Here is a 27,934-nt window from a genome sequence, read left to right on the forward strand (position 1 = left end):
AGGAAAGAAACAGATCCCATTCGAAGGACAAAGTGGCTGCAAGCCATCCGCAGAGAGGATAAATCTGGCGGCCTGTGGAGCCCTACAACACCGCATGTTTACGTGTGCAGTCTCCACTTTGTTACTGGTAAGTTTGCTTCTTGTACTGTATGAGTGACAAATATAACCTTATTGATGCTCTTGGTTATTGATAGGTTAATGTTGCGTTTGCTTATTATGTAAAGCTGCTTATTATAAAGTGCTGTTTGTTTAAGGTGTGGCTTTAGCTTAGCTTTCCCCACAACACGGTTGTACAACAGAAAACCTAATAATGTTAGCTTCCATTTCCACTAACACTGGGGATTTCACTGTGTGGATAATTGATTCTCAAAGTGGGGTCCGGGGACCCCTAGGGGTCCTTGAGGGAGTTCCAGGGGGTAAATAATGGATAGTTAGGAACCAAATGGACCCTTAAGGGTTTGTAACTCTGAGAGATTGGTTCCATTTGTACTCAATTATCAATTCTCAGTTCTATTTGTAACCAAATGGACCCGGGTCCATTTGGTTACAAATAGAACTGAGAATTGAGTACAAATGGAACCAATCTCTCAGAGTTACAAACCCTAAAGGGTCCATTTGGTTCCTAAGTAGTTACAAACCCTAAAGGGTCCATTTGATTCCTAACTAGTTACAAGCCCCTAAGGGTCCATTTGGTTCCTAGCTAGTTACAAACCCTTAAGAGATTGGTTCAATTAGTAACCATTTGGTTCTTTTTTTAACCAAATGGGCCTTTTAGGGGTCCATTTGGTTACAAATAGAATTGAGTACAAATTGAACCAAATTGACCCCTAAGGGTTTGTAACTCTGAGAGATTGGTTCCATTTGTACTCAATTTGTACCCATTTGGTTCTATTTGTAACCAAATGGACCTTTATTTGGTTACAAATAGAACTGAGAATTGAGTACAAATGGAACCAAATGGACCCTTAAGGGTTTGTAACTCTGAGATTGGTTCCATTTGTACCCATTTGGTTCTATTTGTACTCTCTCAAAGTTAAATTAACATTGATTTTTATTATATAAATTGGGGTACCAGAGCTAGAAATACCATTCAATGGGGGTCCATAGTCCTGATGCATGTCAAACGTACTGGGGGTCCTTGAAATTACAATGAGAGAATCTCATTGAGAATCACTGCTGGATCCATAACAATGTTCTGTTATGGGGATCCCTGGCATGCATATCTTTTCAAATGGGGCTCAAATGTGTCCATTTATAAATGATTAAATGAACACAGGGGATTTGACTGTGTTGATAATTTATTATCAAAGTGGGGTCCTTGAGGGAGTTCCAGGGGGTAAATGATGGACAGTTAGGAACCAAATGAACCCTTAAGGGTCTGTGACTCACAAATGTGGTCCATTTGGTTCCATTTGTAAACAGATGCCATTTGTAGTGCTAATGATTAGATGCTAATGATGGCATCTAAGTCGCTTGCGGCTACTGTGTAGCTAAATGTACTGCTTAAGCTCCGTTTTCATTACCATGTTTTAAAACTTGTCTTTCCGTAGGTTTGAAACATGAGGATAAAACACATCCAGACTACACACCCTCGCTGTTCCCCAATAGAAGAACTTCACAATCATCTGCAGCATCTAAAGTTGAAAGGGTGAACCGGAAGAGGAAACGTGAGAATGTATTTGTGTCTCCGCCTAAAGCTGTCACACCCACTCCCACAGCCCAGCAAGCAACCCCAGTGCCTTCTCCAGAGCATCAAACTCAACCTGAAGAATTGACCCATTCAGAAGCCCCAGTCCCTCTTCAAGATGGTGCACACAATTTCGAGAACAGCTTCATGAGGAGATCTACAATCTAAGAAGAGAGAGGGATGAGGCCAGGAAGGAGAGGGATGAATTGGCCAGGCAGGTGCAACAGCTGAGATTCTCAGCAAACTGTGTGAGAGATGATGACACTGCATGTAAAACCATGACAGGCCTGTCATGGACACTGTTTGAGTCCCTGCATCATTTCCTGGTTCAATTTGTAAAGAAGAGGGCACATGCACAGTTCAAGCTGCCAACAGAGGATCAGCTCTTTGTTACTTTGGTGAAACTGCGACAGAACCCGTCAAACAGTTTGTTGTGTCGTGTTTTGGGCCTGGCAGAAACTACCTATCTTGACATGTTCTCCCGATGGCTGGATGTAATGTACGCTAAACTGGCGTTTTTGATTGCCTGGCCTGATAGAGAGTGTATCAGGAACACAATACCAGCTCAAGTTCTTCTGCAGTACCCTAGACTGACTTCCATCATTGACTGCTTTGAGATTCGAATTGAACACTCAAAGAAGTTGAAAACAAGGTCAGATTATTTTCCTTCTAACAGCAATCCATGTTAGTTATAGTGCATTGAAACTGTTGTTTTTTCCTTCACTTTTTGAGTAATCTTGCTTATGTCATAACAAATAATAGAACCGCACACTGTATTTGCTCTAGTTGTATTTATTTTAACATCAATAACGTTCATCAGTCTGATGAAGAGTATGGGCTCGAAACGTTACTGATGTTAAAATAAATACAAGTAGAGTGAATACAGTGTGCAGCTCTATTAATTGTTATTTGATCTAAGTTCACTTCGGCCAGCACCTGTCTTCAGAGAGGTCGGATGTGCGCTACTCCTTTGATCCTTTCTATAAGGAAAGACATGCACATATTTTACATATCAGTATTACTTTTTTCCCCCCATTCTTTCCTCACAGAGCAACAACTTACTCCAACTACAAAAACTGGACAACTGTCAAGACTTTTAGGTCACTAAGTTAAAAATATTGGTGAAAGTATTGTAAAAGTATTAATGTGTCTAAATAATTTGACTAAAAAATACATTTCATATATTTACATTATATTTACATTTCATGTATATTTAATGTTTACTTTTCATTGATATGGTATTTACATTCATACATTTTCTATGTCTTTAAAATAATTGTAACAGTAATGTTATGGTTACGTGAGTCTGGTAATTCTTGAGCTTGAGCATGCGCATGCGCAGATGCTACTAGTAGTCTTTACAATGGTGGAGACGTTCATTCCTATTCTATCTGCGTCAGGATCACACAGCCAGTTGGTATGTTGTTAGCTGCTAGCGTGGCCTGCTACTTGTATTCTGTTAAACTGCTGGTTCATAATGCAACCTGATAATAATGTCTTAAGCATGTGTGTGTATGTTTGCATCCATTGCTGAGTTGGCGTTGGTTGGGATAAATGATTATTGGACAAACCAGCTTGTTATGAGCCGTTAGCGTGATGCTAACGGACGTTTGGCGCTAGCATGCGGCTAACGTTAATGCTAACATCGTCACCGTGACTGAACCAATAATGTAAACGTCTCATCTACAAACTTTATGAACATTATTGTGGTTAAAAGTATCAGTGCTGCCCAATTAGTGCATTGAGGAGTGTTATGTTGGTGTATTTTGTGTATTGTGTAACTTGGACACTAACTTAATGGTAGAGGGGGACGCGTTGTACGTTCAGAATGCCTCATGGGTAATGTAGTCATTGTTCTAATTTCGGTCCTACTGTGTTAGACTGTGTTATATTACTTGTTGTTTAATTGTGCATTATATATGCCATGAATATATGGTAATGCTGTTTATTTCTTTCTATATTCCCAGGTTTATGACCTGTGTGTCTAGTACTATGTACTGTGGATGTTAAAATAAAACTACAAAAGACAAACACGAGTTGTGACAAAGACGTGTGATTCCTGTCAGCCTATTCGGAGGGCTAAGAATTTGAAGATCCGAACAGTCATAAACCACGGCCCGGCTTTCTGAAAGAAGAGGACGCCGGATGACCTTGAAGAAAGGACAAAGTCTAAAGTCAATATAAATAATTAAAAGAGACTGTTCTAACCCATCTGACTGAGCTAACAGCCCATCCATACTGCTGCTTGTTCATCTGCTAACCTGCTAACCGAAGATAAAAATAATTAAAGCCAAGAAGAGGAAACAAAGTCTGACAACAGGACTATTGAGCCCAGTTGGCATTACAGATTATATATATTTCGGTCAACGCAACATAAAAGCAAGATGACAACAACAGAGGAGGAGCTGGAGAAGCTAAAGCAGAGGCGTTCGGCAGCCCAGACCGCTTTCACCAAAAGAGCCAACCATCTCATCTCCAGGGCTAACGCGCTGGGAGAAAGCGAACTGAGAGTTGAGTGGAGGAACCTCAAAATGGAGCATACTAGAGTCAGAGATGCTGGGTTTGAATACGGCATGGCCCTACGAGAAGTGGACAATGAAGAGGCCACAAAGAAGGCGGAGCAAGTAGACGAGAAAACGTCGGAGTGCGACCGTAAGTTTGATGAAACCGAACACATCGTCCTAAAGAACTTCTGGGCCAGGTTTGCTGAAGAGGCAATTAACACCCTCGCCATAGAGGCTGAGTCAGCATTGGACCAGGCCGAGGCAACCGACCACCAGCAGTTGACTAAGAGGGAACGCGAACTGGTGAATAGAAACCTGGAACGAGACGTCGGCGAGCTCAACAAAGCAGTACTTGACTGGATAGACGTGATTCCTAGACCCAAAGTAACGGAGTCAAGGGACCGTACCAGGAAGCTGAGGAAGCGACATGAGACACTGTGGGACAAATGGGCTTGGCGAGGCTGGCACCAGTCTGACGACGAAGAGGAGCTGCGAGAACAGGTGAAGCCAGCTGTTGCGGGAGAAGAAACCCAAAACAAAGAGCTAACCAGTGAACTAGCAGCGATGCCTGCCACTCACCCTGACCAGTTCTTCCCCGCAGTCACTCAAACCCCTGTAGGTGGTGTCCAGCCTAGCATGCCCAGCATGGCCCCCAATCGCAGCTTTGGCGCACATCAGAATGCAGTGAGCACACCACACGGCACTCACAGCGCACTGCAAAGTGGTTCCAGCACGTACCCCGGTGCTTACAATTTCAAGCCCCAAATTACTCTAGAACGAACACGCCTGCCCATGTTTTCCGGCAACATGAGAGACTATTATCGTTGGAAAGCTGAATGGGAGGACCTGCAGCAGCTGGGAAACCCACATGGGCTGGAAAATGTGAAGAAGTTCCATCTTCTAGGCAGCCTTGACGAGAAAGTCAAAAGGGACCTTGTGTTGTCCAGCTGCGGCTCCGCTAACGACGTGTTCAGACTCCTGGATAACAAGTACGGTAACAAGCCGAAGATAGTGCTGCTTATCTCGAAAGAAGTGCACGGACTTCCCCCCGTTAAGGGAAACCAACCCAGAAAGACAATCGAACTGATTCAGGCCGTGGAGAGAGCTCTCCGTGATCTCCAAGTCCTGGGGGAGGAAGATGCCGTGAAAAATAGGGTTGTGGCCCAGTCAATTGAGAGTAAGCTGCCGGACTCCCTGAAAGAAAAGTGGCTAACTCACAAGAAAGACCCTTTAAGCGGCTTTTCACCACGCAACCACTTCGATTGCCTACTGCAGTACCTGAAAAGGCAAGAAGACATTCTTGAGGAGTTGGATCAGTTGCAGCCTAGCCCAGCGGACTATCCTGAGCGAACCAACGACAAGAGCAAAGAAAAGAGGGCATTCACTAAAGCCACTTCGGGAAACACCCAAAAGGGCTCTCAACCAAGCTCATGCATCGCGTGTGGGGATGGAGAGCATGCTGGGAAACTGTTTGCCTGCAAAGTCTTCAAGAAGCTCAACCTGTCAAGTAAGAAGGCTCAGCTGAAGAAATCAGGAGCATGCTTCAAGTGCTTGCGCCTTCATGGTGAAGATGGCAGTTGCACCCAAAAGTTTCTATGCTCAAAGGAAGACTGTCGGAAAGGAGGGTCCTCAGACCACAATTACTTGCTCTGTCCGCTGCCACCAACCAAGAAAAAGGATAAAAGGAGTGGTGAGCAGAAGAGCGGAGAGCAAAGCAATGCAAGAGTGGAGAGAAAGGGATTTGGACTGACCGACAAACAAGAGGAGCTCCTTGCCAAGCTCTCCCCTGAGTTGAAAGCTGAGTTCAAGGAAGCGTTCTCAAACAAGATCTCAACAACAGTGTGCACCAGGACCAGCCGTGAGCCTAAAGAGTACCCAGTTGTAATGATGCTACTAGAGGTAACGACAAACTCAGGCCAGCTAATCGGCACTCTGATTGACCTCGCTTCAGATACCAATTACATCTCGACGGAAGCCGCTGAGCGTCTCAAGCTCAGAGGCGAGAACATCAAGTTAATTGTCCAAGGAGTTGGAGGGATGGAGAAGACAGTTGCTACCAAAAGGTACACCCTAAGGCTAAGAGTACGAACTCCCAAAGGCACAGTGACAGAGCACAAACTCCTCTGTTATGGCTTGGAAAGCATCGCTAAGGTGAACCAGGCAGTCACGCCGCAGCAACTGCAAAAGTTCTTCCCAGACGTCGCAGCTGAGGACTTAGTCCGCCCCAAGAAGATCGACCTGCTGATCAGTCACAGGGAAGGTCGCCTGGTCCCACAGCCAACCAAAGTGGAAGGAGACCTCGTCCTCTGGGATGGACCCCTGGGGAAGACAGTCGGTGGAACTCATCCTGACCTCTTTGAGGTAGTGGACCTAGCAGTACATAGGTCTGACACTCACTTCGCAAGGTCAATGAGAACAGCTTCGAAGGCGTACAGAGAGATCCTCGTGGGTCCTGCTAGACTACTGCGGCTACCAACAAAGAAGTCATCGAATGGTTCAAGTGGGACAGCGTCGGCGCGGCTTGTGATCCTCAATGTGGAGGCTGCAAGTGCGGTAGATGTCCGCCTGGAGGCAAAGAGATGACCCTAGGAGAGGAAAGAGATCTTGAAAAGATTAAAGAATGCCTCACCTACGTGCTAGCTGACAAACACAGCGAATCCCCTCACTGGGACGCGGCTTATCCATGGAGAGGAGACCCCGCGACGCTGCCAGACAACCGACGTGCAGTGGAGGCGACCTTCCGGAACACGGAGAAACGTCTCGAGAGGGAGCCGGTGTGGAAGGCTGCGTACAGAGAGCAAATCCACGATATGGTCTCAAGGGGAGCTGCCGCTAAACTCACTAAAGAGGAACTCGACAGCTGGAAGGGACCGAAGTGGTACATAAGTCATCTCGTCGCACCAAACCCTCACTCATCCTCTACCCCTGTGAGAATCGTTTGGAACAGTAGCCAAGAGTTCCAGGGGGTGAGTTTGAATGACCTCCTGCACAAGGGTCCAGATGTCCTCAATCTGATCAGAGGAGTCCTTCTGAGATTCAGGACTGGATTGTACGCCGCCCTAGGCGATGTTAAGAAGATGTATAACTCTGTTTGGCTAAAGGACGAAGAAGTACAACTCCATCGATTCCTCTGGAGAGACAACCCAGAGGATGAAATTGAAGTCTTCGTCGTCGTCAGGGTCAACATCGGAGATAAACCTGCAGGTTGTATCGCCCAGGTCGCCATGAGAGAAACAGCAAATCTGCCCCAGTTTGCATCCATGGTGGAAGAGCGCAGGGTTCTAGTAGAGGACAGCTACGTAGATGATATCTTGACGTCCCACGACGACTTCAAGACTCTGGAGAAGATCACCAAAGGAGTCGAAGAGATCCTGAAGGCTGGAGGCTTCTCCCTTAAACCGTGGGTCTTGACAGGCCAAAGTGGGAGGTCTGAGACTGCGGTTGACTCCAGTAACAGTACAACAACCGTTTCTGCGCCCAAGACTCTGGTGTTACCTAACCAGATGCTGGACGAAGAAAACAAAGCACTGGGAGTCGGCTACGAACCAGAGACTGACAAGCTTCGCGTGATGACGTCCATCAATTTCTCGAAGAAGCGAGGCAAGATGAGGACGGGACTTGATCTTCGCGAAGAGGAAGTCAGAAGTAACACTCCAAACCCTTTAACCCGTCGCTTACTGCTAAGTCAGGTCGCTGGGTTCTACGACCCCATTGGGCTTGCCACGCCCGTAAAGCAGAAAGGGGTAATGCTTGTGAGGGAGTCCTACCAAGAAGGAGGACTAGGAAATCCAACTAAAGACACTTGGGATGACCCACTCTCGCCAAAACTCCGGGAGGCGTCCATAAGACTCTTCGAGGAGTATGTGAGACTCGGCCAGATCAGGTTCGAGAGAAGCCTCACACCTCCAGGAGCCATCGGCCGCCCAGTTGGAGTAACGTTCTCAGATGGGAGTGAGGCTTCCTACGGCGCCGTGCTCTACCTCCGTTGGGAGACGCAAGACGGGGTCGTCGTGAGGTTGGTTGAGTCAAAAGCTAAACTCACTCCTCTCGACCAGAAAGGGGACGTGATTAAGGCAGAGTTATGCGGCGCAGTCTTCGCAATCCGTCTGAAGAAGTACTTTGAAAAGCACTGCCGCATCGAAGTCGCACACTGGGTCCACTTCGTGGATAGCCAAACCATTCTAGGAGCGATCCAGAAGGATAGTTATGGCTACCAAACCTTCTTTGCCAACCGCATCGGAGAGATACAAATGGCTGGACCAGTGGAAGATTGGAGGTGGGTTGACGGCTACCTCAACATATCAGACATCCTCACAAGGGGAGCAACTCCCGAAGAGCTCGATGATGAGTCAGAGTGGCAACGAGGCCCAGAGTTCCTGAGGTTGCCTGAAGCTGAGTGGCCCGTGAAGATGGCCAGCGAAATTGTGACTACCGTTGCTGATGACGTCAAAAGGCTGCAGAGAAAGGCATTCTCAGCTGTGGTCACCAGGGCTCAGTCACAAAAGCTCTCAGGCCCCAGCAACACTGACGTCGGTGCAGACTTGAGAGACTCTACACTGAAGCCATCGCCGAAAGACCAAGGTCAAACTCCAACAGCAGAAAGGCAGAAGAGGAGACCCTGGGGCGTGGCTCTCGTGAGCCTTGTCGAGCCCGAACGGTTCAGTAGCTTGTCAAAACTATGTGGAACTGTCGCCTGGGTTCGACGAGCTGCGGACTCCTGGCTGAATGCAAAATACCAAGCCTCGGAGTCAGCAAAGTGGGAGGCAAGAGGCTCTAAGCTGTCTCCAGAAGAGAGAACTGTGGCCTTCCAAGACCTTGCCCTAGCGGCTCAAGACGGCGTGGACTTTCAGGACACAACCCTGAATCGTCTAGTTGTGACCAAAGATCACAACACAGGACTCTTGCTCTGCGGCGGTAGAGTCCAATCTTGGAACGAAGACGGAACAGCTGTACCGTTAATACCTTTCCAGTCATGGCTGGGAACCTTGCTAGCTAGAGAAGCTCACGAGGCAAATCATGAAGGCGTTGCGGCCACGCTGCTGCGCACAAGAAGAAAGGCCTGGGTGGTACAAGGTCGGAGGACTGTCAAGAAGGTGGTCAATGAGTGCGTCTCTTGCAAGAAGCAAAGAGCCAGACTATGCCGGCAAGTGATGAGCAATCTACCTCTGGAGCGTACCAGCAGAGCAAACCCATTTGAATATACAACACTAGACCTTTTCGGCCCCTTCGAGGTGAGGGACGCCGTGAAGAAAAGAACCAAGAAAAAGGTCTGGGGAGTCGTGTATTGCTGCATGGCTTCCAGGGCCGTCCACGCTGACCTCGTCGACGACCAGTCTTCCGAGAGCTTTCTTCAGGCCTACTCCCGATTCACTGCTTTAAGGGGGCATCCCAGGAAGTTATGGTCAGACAGAGGCACAAACTTCGTGGGCGCCAAGCCTGCTCTGAAAGAGCTGCACAGGCACCTGGCCTGTGTGCAGAAGGCATCAGTTGAGAACACTGCCGCTAGAAATGGCACTGAGTGGCAGTGGGACTTCCATCCTGCGGACTCGCCCCACAGGAACGGAGCAGCAGAGGCAGCTGTTAAACTCATCAAAAGAGCACTCAACAGCCTCGGCGGAACCACCGGCTGCTACACCTGGGGGGAGTTCCAGACCCTGCTCTACTCGGCAGCCAACTTGACCAACGAGCGACCCATCGACGCCAAGGCGCAGGAGCAAGAGGACTCAGTGGAGTACCTGACTCCTAACTCCCTTATCCTGGGGCGCACCGGACAAGGAGGAGACATGCTCGGAATCGACGTGGAAACTCATCCTTGGCGCAGGCTGAGAGCTGTCCAGACTGGAGTGGACAAGTTCTGGTCGAAGTGGAGCGAGCTGGCGGGCCCGAACTTGTTCATCCGACACAAGTGGCACCGAGCAGAGAGAAGTGTCAAGGTTGGAGATGTGGTCTGGATCGCAGACCAGAACGCCCTTAGAGGACAGTTCCGGCTCGGCCGAATCGTCATCACGTATCCAGACGAGAAGGGAGTGGTCCGCGACGCGGACGTCACAACATGCATCGGCCTTCCTGCCCCTCTTGTATCAAGAGCCCGGGGGAAGGACTCTACCCTGCCTACGACCATCGTCCTTCGCAGAGATGTGCGGCGGCTGGTCGTTCTGATTCCAGTTGAAGATCAACAGGAGGTGAGAAAAGTCCTCACCATGGGTACCCAAAAGACTCTGTGACTCTTAAGTGAACTTTGTTTAGTTAGCGGGTAACCCTGGGAGGCAACTGAGTGGTTTCAAGGGCACACCTACACTCAGTAGGAGGACTGGTGGTGGGACCTACCTCCTGAGTTAGTTTTGCACGCATGATGTTCCGCTTTAAAACTGTGAAAGAGACTTTCGTTTGAAAAGCACTTTATTTTTGTAATGCCTACAAAGGTTGGACTTTAAGTTTGAAATGCTCACTGAGTGACAGTTGTGTTTATGTAACCTCCTTGGAAATGATCAGTCGGTTAAGTGGGAGGTGTCAAGACTTTTAGGTCACTAAGTTAAAAGTATTGGTGAAAGTATTGTAAAAGTATTAATGTGTCTAAATAATTTGACAAAAAAATACATTTCATATATTTACATTATATTTACATTTCATGTATATTTAATATGTTTACTTTTCATTGATATGGTATTTACATTCATACATTTTCTATGTCTTTAAAATAATTGTAACAGTAATGTTATGGTTACGTGAGTCTGGTAATTCTTGAGCTTGAGCATGCGCATGCGCAGATGCTACTAGTAGTCTTTACAATGGTGGAGACGTTCATTCCTATTCTATCTGCGTCAGGATCACACAGCCAGTTGGTATGTTGTTAGCTGCTAGCGTGGCCTGCTACTTGTATTCTGTTAAACTGCTGGTTCATAATGCAACCTGATAATAATGTCTTAAGCATGTGTGTGTATGTTTGCATCCATTGCTGAGTTGGCGTTGGTTGGGATAAATGATTATTGGACAAACCAGCTTGTTATGAGCCGTTAGCGTGATGCTAACGGACGTTTGGCGCTAGCATGCGGCTAACGTTAATGCTAACATCGTCACCGTGACTGAACCAATAATGTAAACGTCTCATCTACAAACTTTATGAACATTATTGTGGTTAAAAGTATCAGTGCTGCCCAATTAGTGCATTGAGGAGTGTTATGTTGGTGTATTTTGTGTATTGTGTAACTTGGACACTAACTTAATGGTAGAGGGGGACGCGTTGTACGTTCAGAATGCCTCATGGGTAATGTAGTCATTGTTCTAATTTCGGTCCTACTGTGTTAGACTGTGTTATATTACTTGTTGTTTAATTGTGCATTATATATGCCATGAATATATGGTAATGCTGTTTATTTCTTTCTATATTCCCAGGTTTATGACCTGTGTGTCTAGTACTATGTACTGTGGATGTTAAAATAAAACTACAAAAGACAAACACGAGTTGTGACAAAGACGTGTGATTCCTGTCAGCCTATTCGGAGGGCTAAGAATTTGAAGATCCGAACAACAACAGTTAAGTATTTCATCGCGTGTCATCCTGCTGGTCAGATCACTTATCTCTCCAAAGGCTGGGGTGGGAGAGCATCAGATGTTCACATTGTAAGGAACTCAGGCTTCTTGTCTAAGGACTACCACCATGCAGGAGATCAGGTAAGAATTTAACTTTCTATGTTCATCTCATGTACACTGTTGATTATGTTGAGTATGCTGTTCATGTTACAGACATTGCACCTTAATGTGTACTCCATATCATCAACAGTATTAGCTGCTATGCTCATGCACCTTTTCTCTAAACCTCATACATACATACAGTACATACTGCATGGATGGATATGCTATGTGGAAATCTGTAGATACATTTTTGTTTCTTTGGATTATTTCCTCCCCCCCTCTCTTTACTTTCTTTCTGGAAAACAACAAAAAGGATGGCGCTTGCACAGAAACTAATTTCACCCACTGTTTTATACTTGTCACAATAAAGATGATTCTTATTCAGAGCAGTAACATGTGTTGTGTTGTGTTTAAGATTCTTGCAGACAGAGGCTTCACTTTGAAGGATGAATTTGCAGTTCTTGGTGCTGAACTAATAACGCCATCTTTCACAAGGGGACGAAAACAACTTTCAGCAGAAGATGTGGCACATTCTCGTTTGACTTCAAACGTCAGAATTCACATTGGTAAGTATTCATTAGTATTATTGGTAAGTATTACTGCGTCAGCAGTCAGTTCACCATTACATATACATTATGTTTAAGGAATGACATTAGATGTTAATAGTTTTATTGTAAACAAATTAACAGTGTCTACAGCAGTATACACAACAGGATCGCACATTAAGGGCTGGGAGAAAAGGGTACATAGTGCAATGAGGCTTATAAATGTGCAATAAGCCTGTAGAATGTAGCTGTAGAAGTTTGCAGCGATTAACATAACAATATCATTTATCATTCATCAGTAGTACAAAGGGCACTATAGACCTCATGTTTCAATTGTCTGTCTTCAATTGCCCCTCCAGGATTAAAATGATAATGACAGATAAACTTGATAAGGCATTTCACAGCTCTCACCTGGATACACCTGGCCAGAAAAGATACCCAACCTTCTGTATGTTAACACACACTAAAAGAACAGCGTTTCTCAACTGGTGTATTGTGAGTCCATGCTAGGGTGACAAGACTGACAACAACACACATGGACTGCATTGTTTCAGAAACTGCACTGGAGAAGACCAATTTGGGTCCAGAGAACAAACACTGCATTGGAATGATGCCACCAAGGGGCCCTACAGTGGCTGGATGGACAGTGTGTTGACACTGCAGAAGTTACACACAAGTGCATATGCTACAGCATGGACAAGTACACTTTAGCAGCAATAGTAACAGTACCTAATAAAACAGCAATTAATCACAATAGTTGTCACATCAACATAACACATGTGCAACATAACAAATGTGCAATATAACATCATAAAGTGCAAGAACCTTTCGTCTGTGGGGCAGTAGATCGGCTATGTTCACTATTTTAAAATGTTTTTTAAATGATAATAAAAAATAAACTGTTTTGAACATGAAAGGTTTCCAACCAAAAGTAACGATACATAGAAGATTACAACCGACTTTTTTTGGGGTTATTTGCAGAGAGAGTGATCGGTGTCCTGAAGAATCGGTACCACATACTGGATGGTCCACTTCCACTGCGACTGGTGAAGAGACTGACAGATGAGAGACAGGAGAGAGGAGAAGCTTTAATTGACCGCATTGTACATGTCTGTGGGGCATTAGTCAACATGTCTAGAAGCATCATGTACACTGATTAAATCTTAATGTAAGTATAACCCCCACCTGTACCCCGTTACCGTGTATTATGGTGGACGCATCGTTCTAGGTCCGTGAAGAGGTGTTTTCGATGTACAATGACCACACAACACATCAGATTGACACAATAGCTTTGGTTGGGTAACCACTTGGCCCCTTTTAGTGTTTTTAGCAGTTGTAAATGTGCACATACATGAAATACATTTGACATTAGTACATAAGCCGGCATGAACAATAACCCCCCAAAATAAAATAGAAAAAGAAAGTTGTCCTTTAAGTGAAGTTGTCACTTGTAGAGCTCTGTAACTCTGTTCAAGTCAACTGTATAGTCAAAAGTCAAGTCAATGGTGTTTGTAATCAGTCAATAGTTAGTTGGAATCAGACGGAGGTCTGATCCTGTTCCTTCACTCCTTGTGACAGGAATATGCGCAAGTCAAGGTTCGTTGGAGTGCACTCGTATCGCGTGTGTTCAAATCTGTATCAGTCGGATGACTGACACAATCCTACCATGACAGACAGTCCGTCTGCTCTCTCTCAAAGCAGTTGAGGCAGATCTGGAATCCTGGGATCATCAACTGGGTAGCTCGCCATCTGGTCTCCATGGATCTTCAAACTCGTTCTAAAAACCTGACCAAATCTCATCCAATGTTCCTGTATTGACGACGTCAGGACAGGACTCAATCTCACAAGGGGTTTTGCCGAGTGGGCTAACGTGTTGTTCTTGCACCAAACGGCTGTAGGATTCCCCTCTGTGAAGCTAAGACACAGCACCACACTTTAGCAACAGCTGGTGTATCTGTTCTTAGTTATATTATATTGTTTTTATTTAATTATTTTATCTCTCAGCTACTGCTGGGTGTTTTCAGGTTGAAGTCGCGGTGTGAAAGAACGTGCTGACGTGGTGACGTCACGTTTCACCGTGCATCTTGTGAGGCTTTCAAGTGTGCTTGTAAACCACAACTGCTGCTCTGTACAAGTGATGCTTTCAAGTGTACCTCGTGAAACACAAATCAACCAAACTAGTGAGGTAGAATAGTTTTAGAGGTAGATCGTTTTGTGCATGTTTTTAAATAAAACAACTTATAATGAATTTCAAATATAAATACAATCATGTCTTAGTTAACCTGGTTAACTATTGTAGCTTATGTAAGCTGGGTTTTCCACCTGGGTTACACCCTCCCATCCTTAAATAACATGAGTCCCTTCATGTTCTTCCTTCAAAACATTGCTTTCAAAGGTTTCGACTATTGCTCTATTGAAACCATCAAATACGGTTTGAACAAAAGAAATGAAAGGGTTCCCTAACTGAGGGTAAGTGAACTTTCCAGTTGGCTGTCTCTGACGTTCAGACCTACGTACAGATTGTATGGGATTTTGTTCACTGATAGCATCTTCTGTCGTTTCAGCAGGTGACTGGTTGTCTTCCTGAGAAATATCTGCCAACTCAGCCGAGCTCGGCAAGGGAGTCTCATACTCATCATGAGTGTGTGATTCCTCTTCCAGTAGAAGATGCTCATCTCCTTGATCAGAAACAATTTGTTTTTCTCCAGTTTCTATTTCCTCTTGTCCTCTTTCGATTAGTTCCTCTCTTTCCATTTCAGGTACGTTTGTTTCAGTTTGTTGACTTTCCATGTCCATTTGATCATTGTCTTTTTCCACAGGTTCATCAGTGTTTGTTTCGCTTTCCACAGGTAAGTTTCCAGTTAGGTTTATATTTTCTCCTTCCACAGGTGAGTTTAGAACTTCAGCCTCAGTGGATTCAGGTAAGTTCGGTAGTTCCATTTCAGGTAGGTTTTCCAGTTCAGGTATGTTCCCTGTCTCACTTTCAGTTGCTGCGACATCCGCCGATGAAGACACACTGAAAGGTCTCGACGATTCTCTGGTTTCAGTTTCAATTTCTACAGGATAGAATAATGTCTCAATTTCTAGGGGATAGAATAATGAGATTTCATCTTCATCCTCATCCAAGGACTGATGATTATCATCCATTTGAGTGGTTTGTCTCGTCCTACGCTTAGTAGGTGGCTTTGGATTGACAGGCTCTTCCTCAATTTCAGAGAGAAATCCGTATGGGAGTAGTAGATCTCGGTGCAAAGTACGGGTTGGTCCATCCTGACCCTCAGGGCATACTGTATAGACTGGTAGGTCGCCTGCTCTCTTTTGTACTATATAAACAGTAGACTCCCACCGATCAGCGAGTTTGTGCTTGCCACGGAGGCGGACATTACGCACCAGCACTCTGTCTCCTATCTCCAGAGTAGATTCTCTTATTTTCAAGTCAAACCTTTTCTTGTTCTTGTCAGCTACTTTCTTCGCGTTTGCTGTAGCGAGTTGGTAACTTGCTTTCAGGTAAGACTTCAAGTTTTTCACATATTGCGTGTGAGTTGTGCCTGAGCCTTCTTTTACTGGCAATCCAAAAGCTATGTCAATGGGTAGTCGAGGTTGTCGCCCAAACATGAGCTCGTAGGGTGAGAAACCTGTGACTTTGTTCTTCGTGCAGTTGTATGCATGAGTAAGAGGCTTAACATATTCACGCCACTTCGCCTTTTGTTTTTCCTGTAGAGTTCCCAGCATGCTCAGTAGCGTACGGTTGTACCGCTCTACTGGATTCCCTCGAGGATGGTATGGACTTGTTCTTATTTTCTTTATACCCACCAAGGCACAGAGTTCTTTGATGAGCAAGGATTCAAAGTCCCGCCCCTGATCACTATGGAGGCGCTCTGAAAATCCGTAGTGGATGAAAAACTGCTCCCAAAGACATCGAGCAACTGTGGTGGCTTTCTGGTCTCTAGTCGGTATCGCCACAGCATATTTGGTGAAGTGATCAGTAATGACCAAGATATCCTTTGTGTTGTGACTATCTGGCTCTAGTGACAGGAAATCCATACAGACAAGTTCCATAGGACGACTGGTTCTGATATTTACCAGAGGTGCGGCTTTGTCTGGTTGTTTTTTCCTTTTAACACATCTCCCACAGGTTTTGACCTTGGACTCCACTTCAGATGTCATTTTTGGCCAATAAAATCGAGATCTGGCCAAATCAAGAGTGCGTTCTATTCCGAGATGACCCATCTCATCATGAAGACTGGTGAGTACAGTGGATCTTAACACACGTGGAAGAACAAGTTGGTACACGGTTGTGTTGTCACTCTGTCGTTTCCTGTATAACAGGCCATTCTTTCTAGCCGACTTATCTCTCTGAGTATCAGGGGAAGCTCTGGCAGCTCTGACTTTAGGCTGTCAGGTACAGGTTCTCCTGATTCAAGGAACTTGATGACCGTACAGATTACAGGATCGGCTTGCTGTAGTCTAGCCAACTCAGCTTCACTGTACTTGGGAACTGTGCAAAGGCCGTCAGAGGACCCATCCTCCTCTTCATATGCAGCTGGAATAGCATCTGGATGGATGGCTAATGACTCTATGAGACAAGGGGATTGTAACGGTTCCTCTTCTGGTACCACTATGTGATACTGACAGGTCGCTTTGACTACATCCACAGGAGCTAAGTGGTGTGATGTAAAATCATGGATTCTCAAGCTTTCCTCTTGAGAAACGGAATCATTGATCAATTCTCCATGTGGTCTTCTTGATAGACCATCCGCGTCTTGGTTCTGCTTTCCGGCACGGTATTTGATGTCAAAGGAGTAGGTGGACAGGTTGGCCAACCAACGGTAGCTGGTGGCATCCATCTTAGCAGTGGTGAGTATATATCTGAGTGGATTATTGTCAGTTATGACTGTAAAGGTGTTTCCATACAGGTAGTCATGGAATTTTTCAGTGACAGCCCACTTTAGGGCTAGGAATTCCAGCTTATGGGCTGGGTACCGTGCTTCACTTCTTGAAAGGCCTCTACTTGCATAGGCAATAACCCGACTCTGTCCATCCTGCTCCTGATACAATGCTGCTCCAAGTCCAGTTGTACTTGCATCCGTATGGATGACGTATGGTATCTCAGGGTTTGCGAATCCTAAGACTGGGGATGATGTTAGTTTCTCAATGATTTCCTCAAAAGAATTTTGACATGCTTGTGTCCATCTTTCTCCAAATGGTTCCTTAGGATTATGGTATTTGGTACCATCTTTGGATACTTTTGTCATTTTCCGAGTCGGTGGATAGCCTGCTGTGAGACTTGTTAAGGGCTTTGCGATCTTTGAGTACCCTTCCACGTAACGGCGATAGTATCCCGAGAATCCTAGAAAACTTCTTAGATCCTTCAAAGTATGAGGTTTCGGCCAGGTTTTTAAGGCTTCGATTTTCTTGGGATCGGTTTCCACTCCACTTCGAGACACAATATGTCCCAGATAGCGTACTGATGTTTGGAAGAAACGGCACTTCTCTGGAGACAATTTCAGACCATTCTCTCTCAAGCGATTCAGGACTTTGGCTAAACGGGTCTCATGTTCCTCCAAGGTTTTTGAAAAGACGATGATGTCGTCAAGGAAGACTAGGACTTCGCGCAGGTTGATGTCACCCATGCACTTTTCCATTAAGCGCTGGAATGTGCTTGGCGCGTTAGTTATCCCTTGCGGCATTCTATTCCACTCCCAAAAACCGAGAGGACACACAAATGCTGTTTTGGCCTTATCACTCTCTTCCATCTCTATTTGATAGTATCCTGACTTTAAATCCATCACCGAGAACCATTGCGATCCACTGAGTGCGGAGAACGACTCTTCAAGGTTAGGCAAGGCGTATGCATCCTTGATTGTTTGAATGTTCAATTTTCGGTAGTCGACGCATAATCGAATATCACCATTCTTCTTTTTGACAATGACTATCTCGGACAATGACATTGTCCGAGAGGCTGACATTATGAGCTTGTGATTGAGCTTTGGTTTTGGTGAAACCTGAATGTCGCTTCATTCTGGTAGCTTTGGCTGCCTGCTTATCTTCCTCAGTGCGTAAGAGCCACAAGAACTCAGAGAAGGTAGGTGGGTTTTTCGTCTTACGCTCCAGTTGAAGTTGGTTAATCAGGTCATTTTCCCAGCATCCTCTGCAGAACTGTCTCAAGAGCTGCGTATCTGCATCACTGGCTGCGATGGCTTTCATTTGCACAGCTTTGTTCAGAATAGTCTGTAGCCTCGGAAGATAGCTTGACGCTTTCTCTCCCGAGTTTGAGTTTTGGTTCAGGCTGAGGAACTTTGCAAATAACTCATCGCCGTCTTCAACTGTAGCATATGCGAGTCAAGGAGTTCTAAATAAGCTCTGGGAGTTGAGTGTGGGCCTAATGACTTGACCACACTGGCGGCTGGGGACGATAAACTGTCAACAATTTTCCTCACTAACTGTCTATCAGAGATTGTGGGATCTGCAATGTAGAATTCAACACTATCTCTCCAGGTGTCATATTCTACTTCAAAAATGGTACCCTGCCTGAGAAAGGTCGCAACCTTGCGGTTGAATGGTTCTGTGCTGAGGAGTCTGTGGTTTTAACAATGTGTTCTACAACTAGACGTTGCACTTCAGGTGGGACAATCTGCTCGGACGGGAGCTTTGGATTGGGTTCTGACGCTATTATAACTGGTGTGACATTCGCAGCTATTTTTGGACTAAGGTTTAAGGAAGTATCTGGTTCGATTTTCTCGGTTTCGGCATCTCCCTCAACATTAGGTTCTCCAACAACGTCAGTTATTCTAGCTAACCCGTCTTGCAAGATTTGTTCAAAGGACTTGCCACTAATTTTTGCCATATTTTTAAGATCAGACAAAAACTTGTCTGTTAAGACTGTGCCCTTTTCAGTAGAATATGCACTAGCTAGTGCATCGACATAGTGTACGATCTCAGGGTCTGCTTCACTGGTTCTGTACAATGGCAACTTAAGAGATTCAACAGCAACACCAAATTTAAATTCTACAATTAATTTTTCTGGCACTACTGGAATTTTAATTTGCCTCTCAATGGCCCCATACTGTTCCAGGTAGTCAATTATTTCCTCATCTACAGTTGTATTGGACAGACCTGTGATGATTACTGAGTTTGGGACCTTGACACCTTCTTTCTCAATTATATCCATTTTAGTTTAGTTAAGTTCACTCGAAATAACCAATGTTCAAAACAATACATGAAAACACATAAATCTGATGTGGTGTTGTAATTGTACAACAGTACTCTAACTCCTGGCTAGCTCGCCACTTTGTGTAACCCCCACCTGTACCCCGTTACCGTGTATTATGGTGGACGCATCGTTCTAGGTCCGTGAAGAGGTGTTTTCGATGTACAATGACCACACAACACATCAGATTGACACAATAGCTTTGGTTGGGTAACCACTTGGCCCCTTTTAGTGTTTTTAGCAGTTGTAAATGTGCACATACATGAAATACATTTGACATTAGTACATAAGCCGGCATGAACAATAACCCCCCAAAATAAAATAGAAAAAGAAAGTTGTCCTTTAAGTGAAGTTGTCACTTGTAGAGCTCTGTAACTCTGTTCAAGTCAACTGTATAGTCAAAAGTCAAGTCAATGGTGTTTGTAATCAGTCAATAGTTAGTTGGAATCAGACGGAGGTCTGATCCTGTTCCTTCACTCCTTGTGACAGGAATATGCGCAAGTCAAGGTTCGTTGGAGTGCACTCGTATCGCGTGTGTTCAAATCTGTATCAGTCGGATGACTGACACAATCCTACCATGACAGACAGTCCGTCTGCTCTCTCTCAACGCAGTTGAGGCAGATCTGGAATCCTGGGATCATCAACTGGGTAGCTCGCCATCTGGTCTCCATGGATCTTCAAACTCGTTCTAAAAACCTGACCAAATCTCATCCAATGTTCCTGTATTGACGACGTCAGGACAGGACTCAATCTCACAAGGGGTTTTGCCGAGTGGGCTAACGTGTTGTTCTTGCACCAAACGGCTGTAGGATTCCCCTCTGTGAAGCTAAGACACAGCACCACACTGTAGCAACAGCTGGTGTATCTGTTCTTAGTTATATTATATCGTTTTTATTTAAACGATATAATATCGTTTAAATAAAATGGGTGTTTTCAGGTTGAAGTCGCGGTGTGAAAGAACGTGCTGACGTGGTGACGTCACGTTTCACCGTGCATCTTGTGAGGCTTTCAAGTGTGCTTGTAAACCACAACTGCTGCTCTGTACAAGTGATGCTTTCAAGTGTACCTTGTGAAACACAAATCAACCAAACTAGTGAGGTAGAATAGTTTTAGAGGTAGATTGTTTTGTGCATGTTTTTAAATAAAACAACTTATAATGAATTTCAAATATAAATACAATCATGTCTTAGTTAACCTGGTTAACTATTGTAGCTTATGTAAGCTGGGTTTTCCACCTGGGTTACACAAGTATATATTAAATGTGACAATTTAATATCTAGGCAAAATTCCCAGCTTCAGCAGAAGCATGCACCTAGAATTTAAACTACAAGCCCAATTCCCATTGGGACATTGTGGAGAATGTGAATAGTATAAAATGTGTTAATTATCTTATATTATAGTTTAATGTGTTAAACTATCGCTTGTTTCCAAATAACTATAGGTTACTGACGTAACCCCGGTTTTATGATAATATAAGCGAGATGTCTCGCTATGGGAGAGCGCCCTCCGGCGTGATCACACAGAAGTACACCTTCATAAACTTCCAGACAATCCTATTGGCTGGACTGACCTTCCTCTGACTGGAGGTCCCGCCCTCCTCCTATATCAGTCAGTGGATGGGTCATTTTCCCTAATTCAAGATAACCTTTCTCTTCTCGTTCGTAAACAAGAAGGGTGTCTTTCGAGACATCTCGCTTATATTATCATAAAACCGGGGTTACGTCAGTAACCTATAGTTTTATTTCAAATATTTCACTCGATGTCTCGCTATGGGAGATATAGTACACTCCCTGATTGTTATCTCGAAGTCCAGAGCAACCAGCCTAGGGACTTGATCCCCGTGTCTGGAGGCTACACTAAGGACCGTACTGTATGCGCCACAGGGGCTGCAGTTACGTCCAAACTGTAGAACCTGGCAAATGTCAAGGCCTAAACCCAACATGCCACACTGCAGACATCTCAGATGGAGACCCCCCCGAAGAGGGCCCATGATGTCTCTATTTCCCTCGTAGAATGTGCCCTCCGTTTTACTGGGGCAGCATCCCACCACTGGAATTGGCTACTGAATAGCCTCTACAATCCAGTGGGAAAGTGTCTGTTATGCAATGGGCTAGCCCACTATCCGTGGAGCCCATGACACAAATAGCTGATCTGACTTTCTCAAAGCCTTTAGATCTGCCAATGCACATTTCCAAAGCCCGAACCGGACAAAGGCAATGTAACCTTTCATCCTCCTAAGAGGCGAAAAATAGGCGGGTGCAACGCACCCAAGGTCACAAGGACACTTGGTACCAAGGGGTTCTCTGGCCCACACCCAGGTTTGGGTCTGACAACCACCCTTGTAGCCCCTTCCTTGAACTGCGTACACTCAGCGTGTACTTGACAGTGCATGAAGATCACTGAGCTCTACAGTAGTCACCGAAGCCATCAGTAACATAGTCTTGATTGACAGTTGTTCTGTCAATCTGACACAGAGGCTCGAAAAGTGTTGGACAGGAGTCCAACACCCGGCTCAAATCCCAGGGCGAGACCGGGGACTTTTGACTCGGGAAGAGACGTTCTGTCCCTTCCATGAACCGACAAACCAGGCGGTGCTGACCCACCGTCTCGGCCCCAAGTAATATGGCAGGCTGAGATAGCCGCCAAGCAGACTTTATTGAGGAAAAAGCTCTGCCCCTATCCATCAGGTCCTGTAGAAGGACTCAATGGACTTTGGTATGGAACGGCACAGTGCGAGACGTCTCGCATCATGTCTCAAACCATTCTGGGGTGACCCCACGGCACTCAGATTCATCCCCTCATGGGCTGAGCCCAGAGAGTCAGATGTACTGGTCAGGGACAAAATAACTCGCCCCCTGCTAGCGTTAGCATGTTTCTGCGTAACGGAAGCAGCCATGAGCGGTCGTACAGGAGAGGTTTGACTGATACCCAGTGACCCCTTCTGGGGCCACCAGTATCACCATCAGCCCCTGGTCCCTCACTCTCACGAGTGTGGGAGCTAACAGGGACAGGCGCAGAGACCAGTCGTCTGAGATGAATCACAGATTCCTCCAGCGACACAGCGCTGACACACATTTCTCTGTGACCAACACACGACCGCAACTGCCCAGCCTGTCTTAGCGATACGGCTGAGGCCCTCATACCTGATATTCTCATGCACATTTTGAAGGAGACCCTCCGGCCCGTGCAAAATTGTGCCAGGCAGGACAAAAAGGACTGATCCTTTTCAGTGGCGGACTGGCTTTGAACAATAGTGAGTTCAGAGTCCTGCCTATGAAATTCGCTGTTTGTGCAGGCACCAACACGCAGTTGATCCTGAAAACTTGATTTCAGTAGGTGAGACACCACTTTCCGAGTATGCTGCCTTGCCGCTGATTTTTGAGTCGGCTTGTAGCAGCCCATCACTCTATGTAAGACGTTATGCGAGTGCCTTCTCTCCTCAGAGGGCCAATCGCAACCTGCGTGAATTCGACAAATACTCTGGGGCTGAGGACGTTACAAACGGTAGCACCGTGTATTCGTAATTTAACCTCAGAACCCTAACAACAGAGATTTCTGTGTGGTGGGTAAAAAAAAAAAGGAGCATAGAATTAGGCGTCTTTTAGGTCTATCGATGTGAACCAGTCTCTCTGACGCACCATGCGGAGAGAACGGATTTGATAATATCCTGAATTTGAACACCTTTAGATACTGATTGAGGGCTCTTAGGTCCAGTATCGGACGCAGCCCCCCCCCCCCTTCTTTTTGACCAGGAATAGCACGAATAGAGCCCGCTGTTAGCTTGGTCTCTTGGTATTTCCTGTACAGTTCGTTTTCCTAACAGGGAGAATTATCTTCCTGTAGAAAATCGCCCGCCTGTCCCCTGCTTATGAGAAGATCGCTTCCACTAGCTTGGGGAGGTCTCGAGGCGAACTGTAGTATACATCCCTGGGTATAGAGTGCAGCACCTACTGTGGTGTGTTGCACCTTATCCATTCCGATATCATACAGTGGGGTTCCTACAACACTGGTTAGGCTCGATTGTGGTGCCATGGCGCCATATAGTGGTTGAACAGAGTCGACCGTGAGCCGTTCCCTTGGGGACAGGGCGTAATCGCCATCTCTTCATGGCGAGTATTCGCCCCGCTACCCTGAAGTGTCTGTGAGACCTCTGCGGTAGCGAGCGTGTGTCCCTTATGTTCTGGTTTTGTCCTGTTTCATTTCTTTTTGCCGTGCCCCTGAAATTCAGGCTGTAACGGTTTGAATTTTATTGGAGAAACAGGTAGAGAGGGTTCAATTTCCAATAACCACTCTGATGTCTTGCCAAGGAGACATCGTGGTCATAGTATCATCGAACCGGGGTTACAGTCGTAACTCATGTTTATATTCACACAACATTATCCACATAATGTATAGTGTGTAAAGTTATTCTCTCTTCCATCGGGCGGCGGAGCGTGTTCGCCTCGCCCACCCGGCCATCCGAACTCCAGGACCACCAGAGAGAGAGGGGGAGGCGGTGTCCACCGTCTCCTCCTGACATAGTCCCAGCCATGTCCCTCTCCTTTCTGTATTTCACTCTTGTAGAGTAGCTACCCGAGGCCTGCCTCTGGCTGGCTAGGGTGCTCCTCCTGGCCTGTAAGCTGCAAGCGAGAACGCCTGCCATTTAGGCGATGCGTGCTTCGCAATGGATTTGGGCTCTCGTGTCAGAGCCGTGGCTTCTGACGTGAGGTGTGTGGCCACCCCTTCTTCCACGGGTAGCGGAAGAGTAGGGCTCAGCCCAGGACACGTCAACTGTTGTCCCAGTGCTGGTTGCCAACAGGAGTAGGCATTAAAACCGTTCTCTCATACTGGCCGCGGCTCGTGGCTATAGGCTACGCCGCTGGCAACTCGAGGTCGAGTATGAGTCGTGGGGAGAGGCTCGTTTTACTGGCCAGTCGCCTGCTCAATGACCTGGTTATAGGGGACATAATCTGTACCCCGGAGTAACTTTTGGGCCTCGTCCATGTCCTCTTCCTAACTTGGTGTAGAAGGGACTGGAAATGTTTGGCCCGCTTTTCTGACGAACCTAGGTTCGGTTAGTCCACATACTTATGCGGAACGGACCTTCCTCACACGGCCCTCGGGCTGCGTGGGTTGGTCCCAGGCAAATAACACATGAGTTGTGTTCGTCGTGACCCGACATTCTATTCCCGCAGACCCCGCACTCTTTCGAGGGACAGGGGTCCCTTCGTTGCTGGACTGCAGCGGTCATTGTTTGCAACACGCGTGGAGCTTGTTTGTGGCAAGGTCTGTAAACAGGGGAGTCGTGTATGGGAGAAAAACTTTCTAAGCTTTTATTGTCCCAGAGAAACAACACGATGTCGGTTTTAGCGTGTAGCTAACTGTAGCCTGCCCAGCTGGTAGTTTATGATGCTAGCTGGTGGCTTGCAGAGCTGAAAGAGAAACACTAGGAGCGTTTAACGCTAGTGTGTTTGCTCGGTTTTAGCTCGTGGCTACGAGGCCACTTTAGAGACGAAAACACGATGTGAAGCAGTGATGCTGTCATGTTTTACTCAGTGATAGCACGTCGTGTGCAAAACGTGTTGCTAGTGGGAGCTTTAAGCTCACCGATGGCAACGTGCTAAGCAAGCCGGTAGCATATTATGCTAGCTGGCGGCGTACAGGACTGTCTCTGAAGGAATACAGTAGGAGCGTACTACGCTGGTGTTTGCCCGGTGTTTAGTTTGTGGCTAAAACCCCTTCTGGGAGAAAACACGATGTGAAGCAGGTTATGCTGTCGTGTTTACTCTGTGTTAGCACGCAGTGTGTAACGTGTTGCTGGTAGGAGCTTGTTTTAAGCTTCACCGATGGCAACGCACTAAGCTAGCTGGCAGCGTATTAAGCTGGTCAGAGAAAAGACACATTTAAGAGTGTAAACGCTGGTGTGTTTGTTCAGTGTTTTAGCTCTTGGCTAAGAAACACCTCGGAGAAAAACCACGATGTAAAGCAGGGACGCTGTCGTGTTTGCTATAGCTTGCCAGACGTGTTGTTAGTGGGAGTTTATTAAGCTCACTGGTGACAACATGCTAAAAACTAGCTGGTGTCTTATGGCGCTAGCTGGTGGCGTGCAGAGCTGACCCGGAGAAAGCACACTAAGAGCGGACGACGCTGGTGTTTTTACTCGGTGTTAGCTTGTGGGTGAGAAGTCACCCCGGAGAAAAACACGATGTTAAGGTGTCGTGTTTACCCTGTGTTAGCATGGTAGCCTGCAAGAAGTGTCGCTAGTGGGAGCTTGTTAAGCTCTCGGTGACGACATGCTACGCTAGCCGGTAGTATTATGATACTACTACCCGGTGGCGTCCCACACTCTTTTCTGCGGGACCGGGGCTCTTGGACCCGGTCCTGCTCCTCAGAGTTGTGGAGGCCACGTTCACGTTAAGCGTTTTAAGCTTTAGGGAACAGAACAGGGAGGAGGGAAAAAACGAAAACACAGGGGTTGAGCGGACTATGCTCACATGTTTGTTTTTCCCTAGCTAGCTCGTGGCTAACTGTGGCTAGCAGTCTGTGGGGCTGAGGAGAGCTCAGGGCTCTCCCTCTGGCAACCTGCTGCTAGGCTTGAAAGAAACAAACACTGGGGCCGAGTATATTATACTGGCGTGTTGTTCTTTACAGCTAGCTCAGGGCTAGCTGTGGCTAGTAATCAGGGTGAGACTAGGGAGAGTGTATTAAACTTGTCCTTCGAATCACGATTACTATGTAAGCAGACTATGCTTTCTTTTTAGCTTAATAAGCTTGGCTATGGAACGTATTAAGTTCCTAGCAGGGCAACTTGCGATATTATCACAGGTTTTGTAAAGAAAGTCAACACCTACCATCAGTAGCGTCTCGCGGTCCGGGATATTATCCTGTCCTGTTGAGACTTTCGCCGTACTGACTTCATAAGGTGGACTGAGAAGGTGCTTCCTCGGTCGCGAACGAGAAGAGAAACTGAATTAGGGAAAATGACCCATCCACTGACTGATATAGGAGGAGGGCGGGACCTCCAGTCAGAGGAAGGTCAGTCCAGCCAATAGGATTGTCTGGAAGTTTATGAAGGTGTACTTCTGTGTGATCACGCCGGAGGGCGCTCTCCCATAGCGAGACATCGAGTGAAATATTTGAAATAAAACCTGTGTAATATTCCAGGTGTTTTTTTTGGTAACATTTCCTCAAATTTCCTGGTCTTTTGCGGCTTTTTGTTTGAAAGGTATTGATGGCATCAAAATCAGAATTAGCATATATTGACAAAGATAAAGTTGATAAGGTAAAACATATGTCAGAAAAGGATTAGAAAATGCTAGCATATTGTTTTATTCTGATTTTCCACAACGTCCTACATACTTGGAATTGGGTTTGTACAAAGTACTCATTCTGACTGTACCATGTGTTGATCGCCAGGTCTCTGAAACTTCAGTGCTGCTCTGCTGCTGGGCATCCGTCCGCTGTGCTGCAGCTGGCAGTGCCACCACCTCTGCTGCCCGATGTGGCAGCACCTCTGCCACCACCTCTGCTGCCCGATGTGCCAGCACCTCTGCCAGCACCTCTGCCACCACCTCTGTTGCCCGATGTGCCAGCACCTCTGCCAGCACCTCTGCTGCCCGATGTGCCAGCACCTCTGCCAGCGCCTCTGCCACCACCTCTGCTGCCCCTTCTGCTGCCCGATGTGACACTAGTTGCACCAGTAATGCCTGGCCATGTGTCCTTAAGATAAATGTGTATATTCATTATGTTAAGGTTTGCTTATTCTGTTCAATTTCATACAACCAATGCATATATTTAACCCATTAAGACCGGGAACGCATCTGTGTCACTTTAAGATTTCTTTGGCTATTCAAAAATAGAAGATATACAAGCTCATAGCGCGGCACTGAGTGCTGCACTATGAGCTTGTAGATCTGCTGTTTGTTTCTGCTTTTTTTTTGTTTCAAAGTGAACATTTTAACTCCAATCTGTGCTTCTGGGGGATCCCTGGAACAACATATTTTGAGATGGGGGTCCACGGCCAAATACATATGATTTTGGGGGTCCTTGACATGAACAAAGTTTGAGAACCACTTGCATTATAGCAGCATTAGTTTTTCAAAACACTGTTAGGATTTAGAAGACATTTTGTAGAATCCCCAGAAGCAAAGATTCAAGTTAAAAATGTTGCCAATGCAAAGTGGCATGCACAAGCCAGGCCTGTGAGTGGAATAGGGTGTGAGTGAAGAAGATAGAGCCTGCCCTTGTTGCATAGACTACTTTTTACAAGCACAACACCTCAGTAAACAGGAAAAGAAAAGGCCCAAAGACAGTGCTTCACAGCAGAAGGTGTTTCTGAAAACGCTGGCTGACAAAGCACCTGATGCTGTGAGTTTGA

At 46.0% G+C, this 27,934-nt stretch overlaps 1 protein-coding gene across 1 annotated transcript; it reads left to right on the plus strand.

Annotated features, from left to right (window-relative positions):
• On the plus strand, positions 1–27,086 carry LOC311059449 (uncharacterized protein). Its single transcript, XM_084077382.1, has 6 exons — positions 1–127; positions 1,551–2,339; positions 11,694–11,862; positions 12,239–12,389; positions 13,350–13,536; positions 26,974–27,086. Exons 2-5 carry the CDS (start codon positions 1,966–1,968, stop codon positions 13,526–13,528), a joined length of 873 nt encoding a protein of 290 aa, XP_083933508.1. The 5' UTR covers positions 1–127; positions 1,551–1,965; the 3' UTR covers positions 13,529–13,536; positions 26,974–27,086.
• The last annotated feature ends 848 nt before the right edge of the window (positions 27,087–27,934 follow it).

This window comes from Gymnoscopelus microlampas (assembly GCF_963454915.1).
Source record: "Gymnoscopelus microlampas genome assembly, chromosome: 2".
Lineage (NCBI taxonomy): Eukaryota > Metazoa > Chordata > Actinopteri > Myctophiformes > Myctophidae > Gymnoscopelus > Gymnoscopelus microlampas.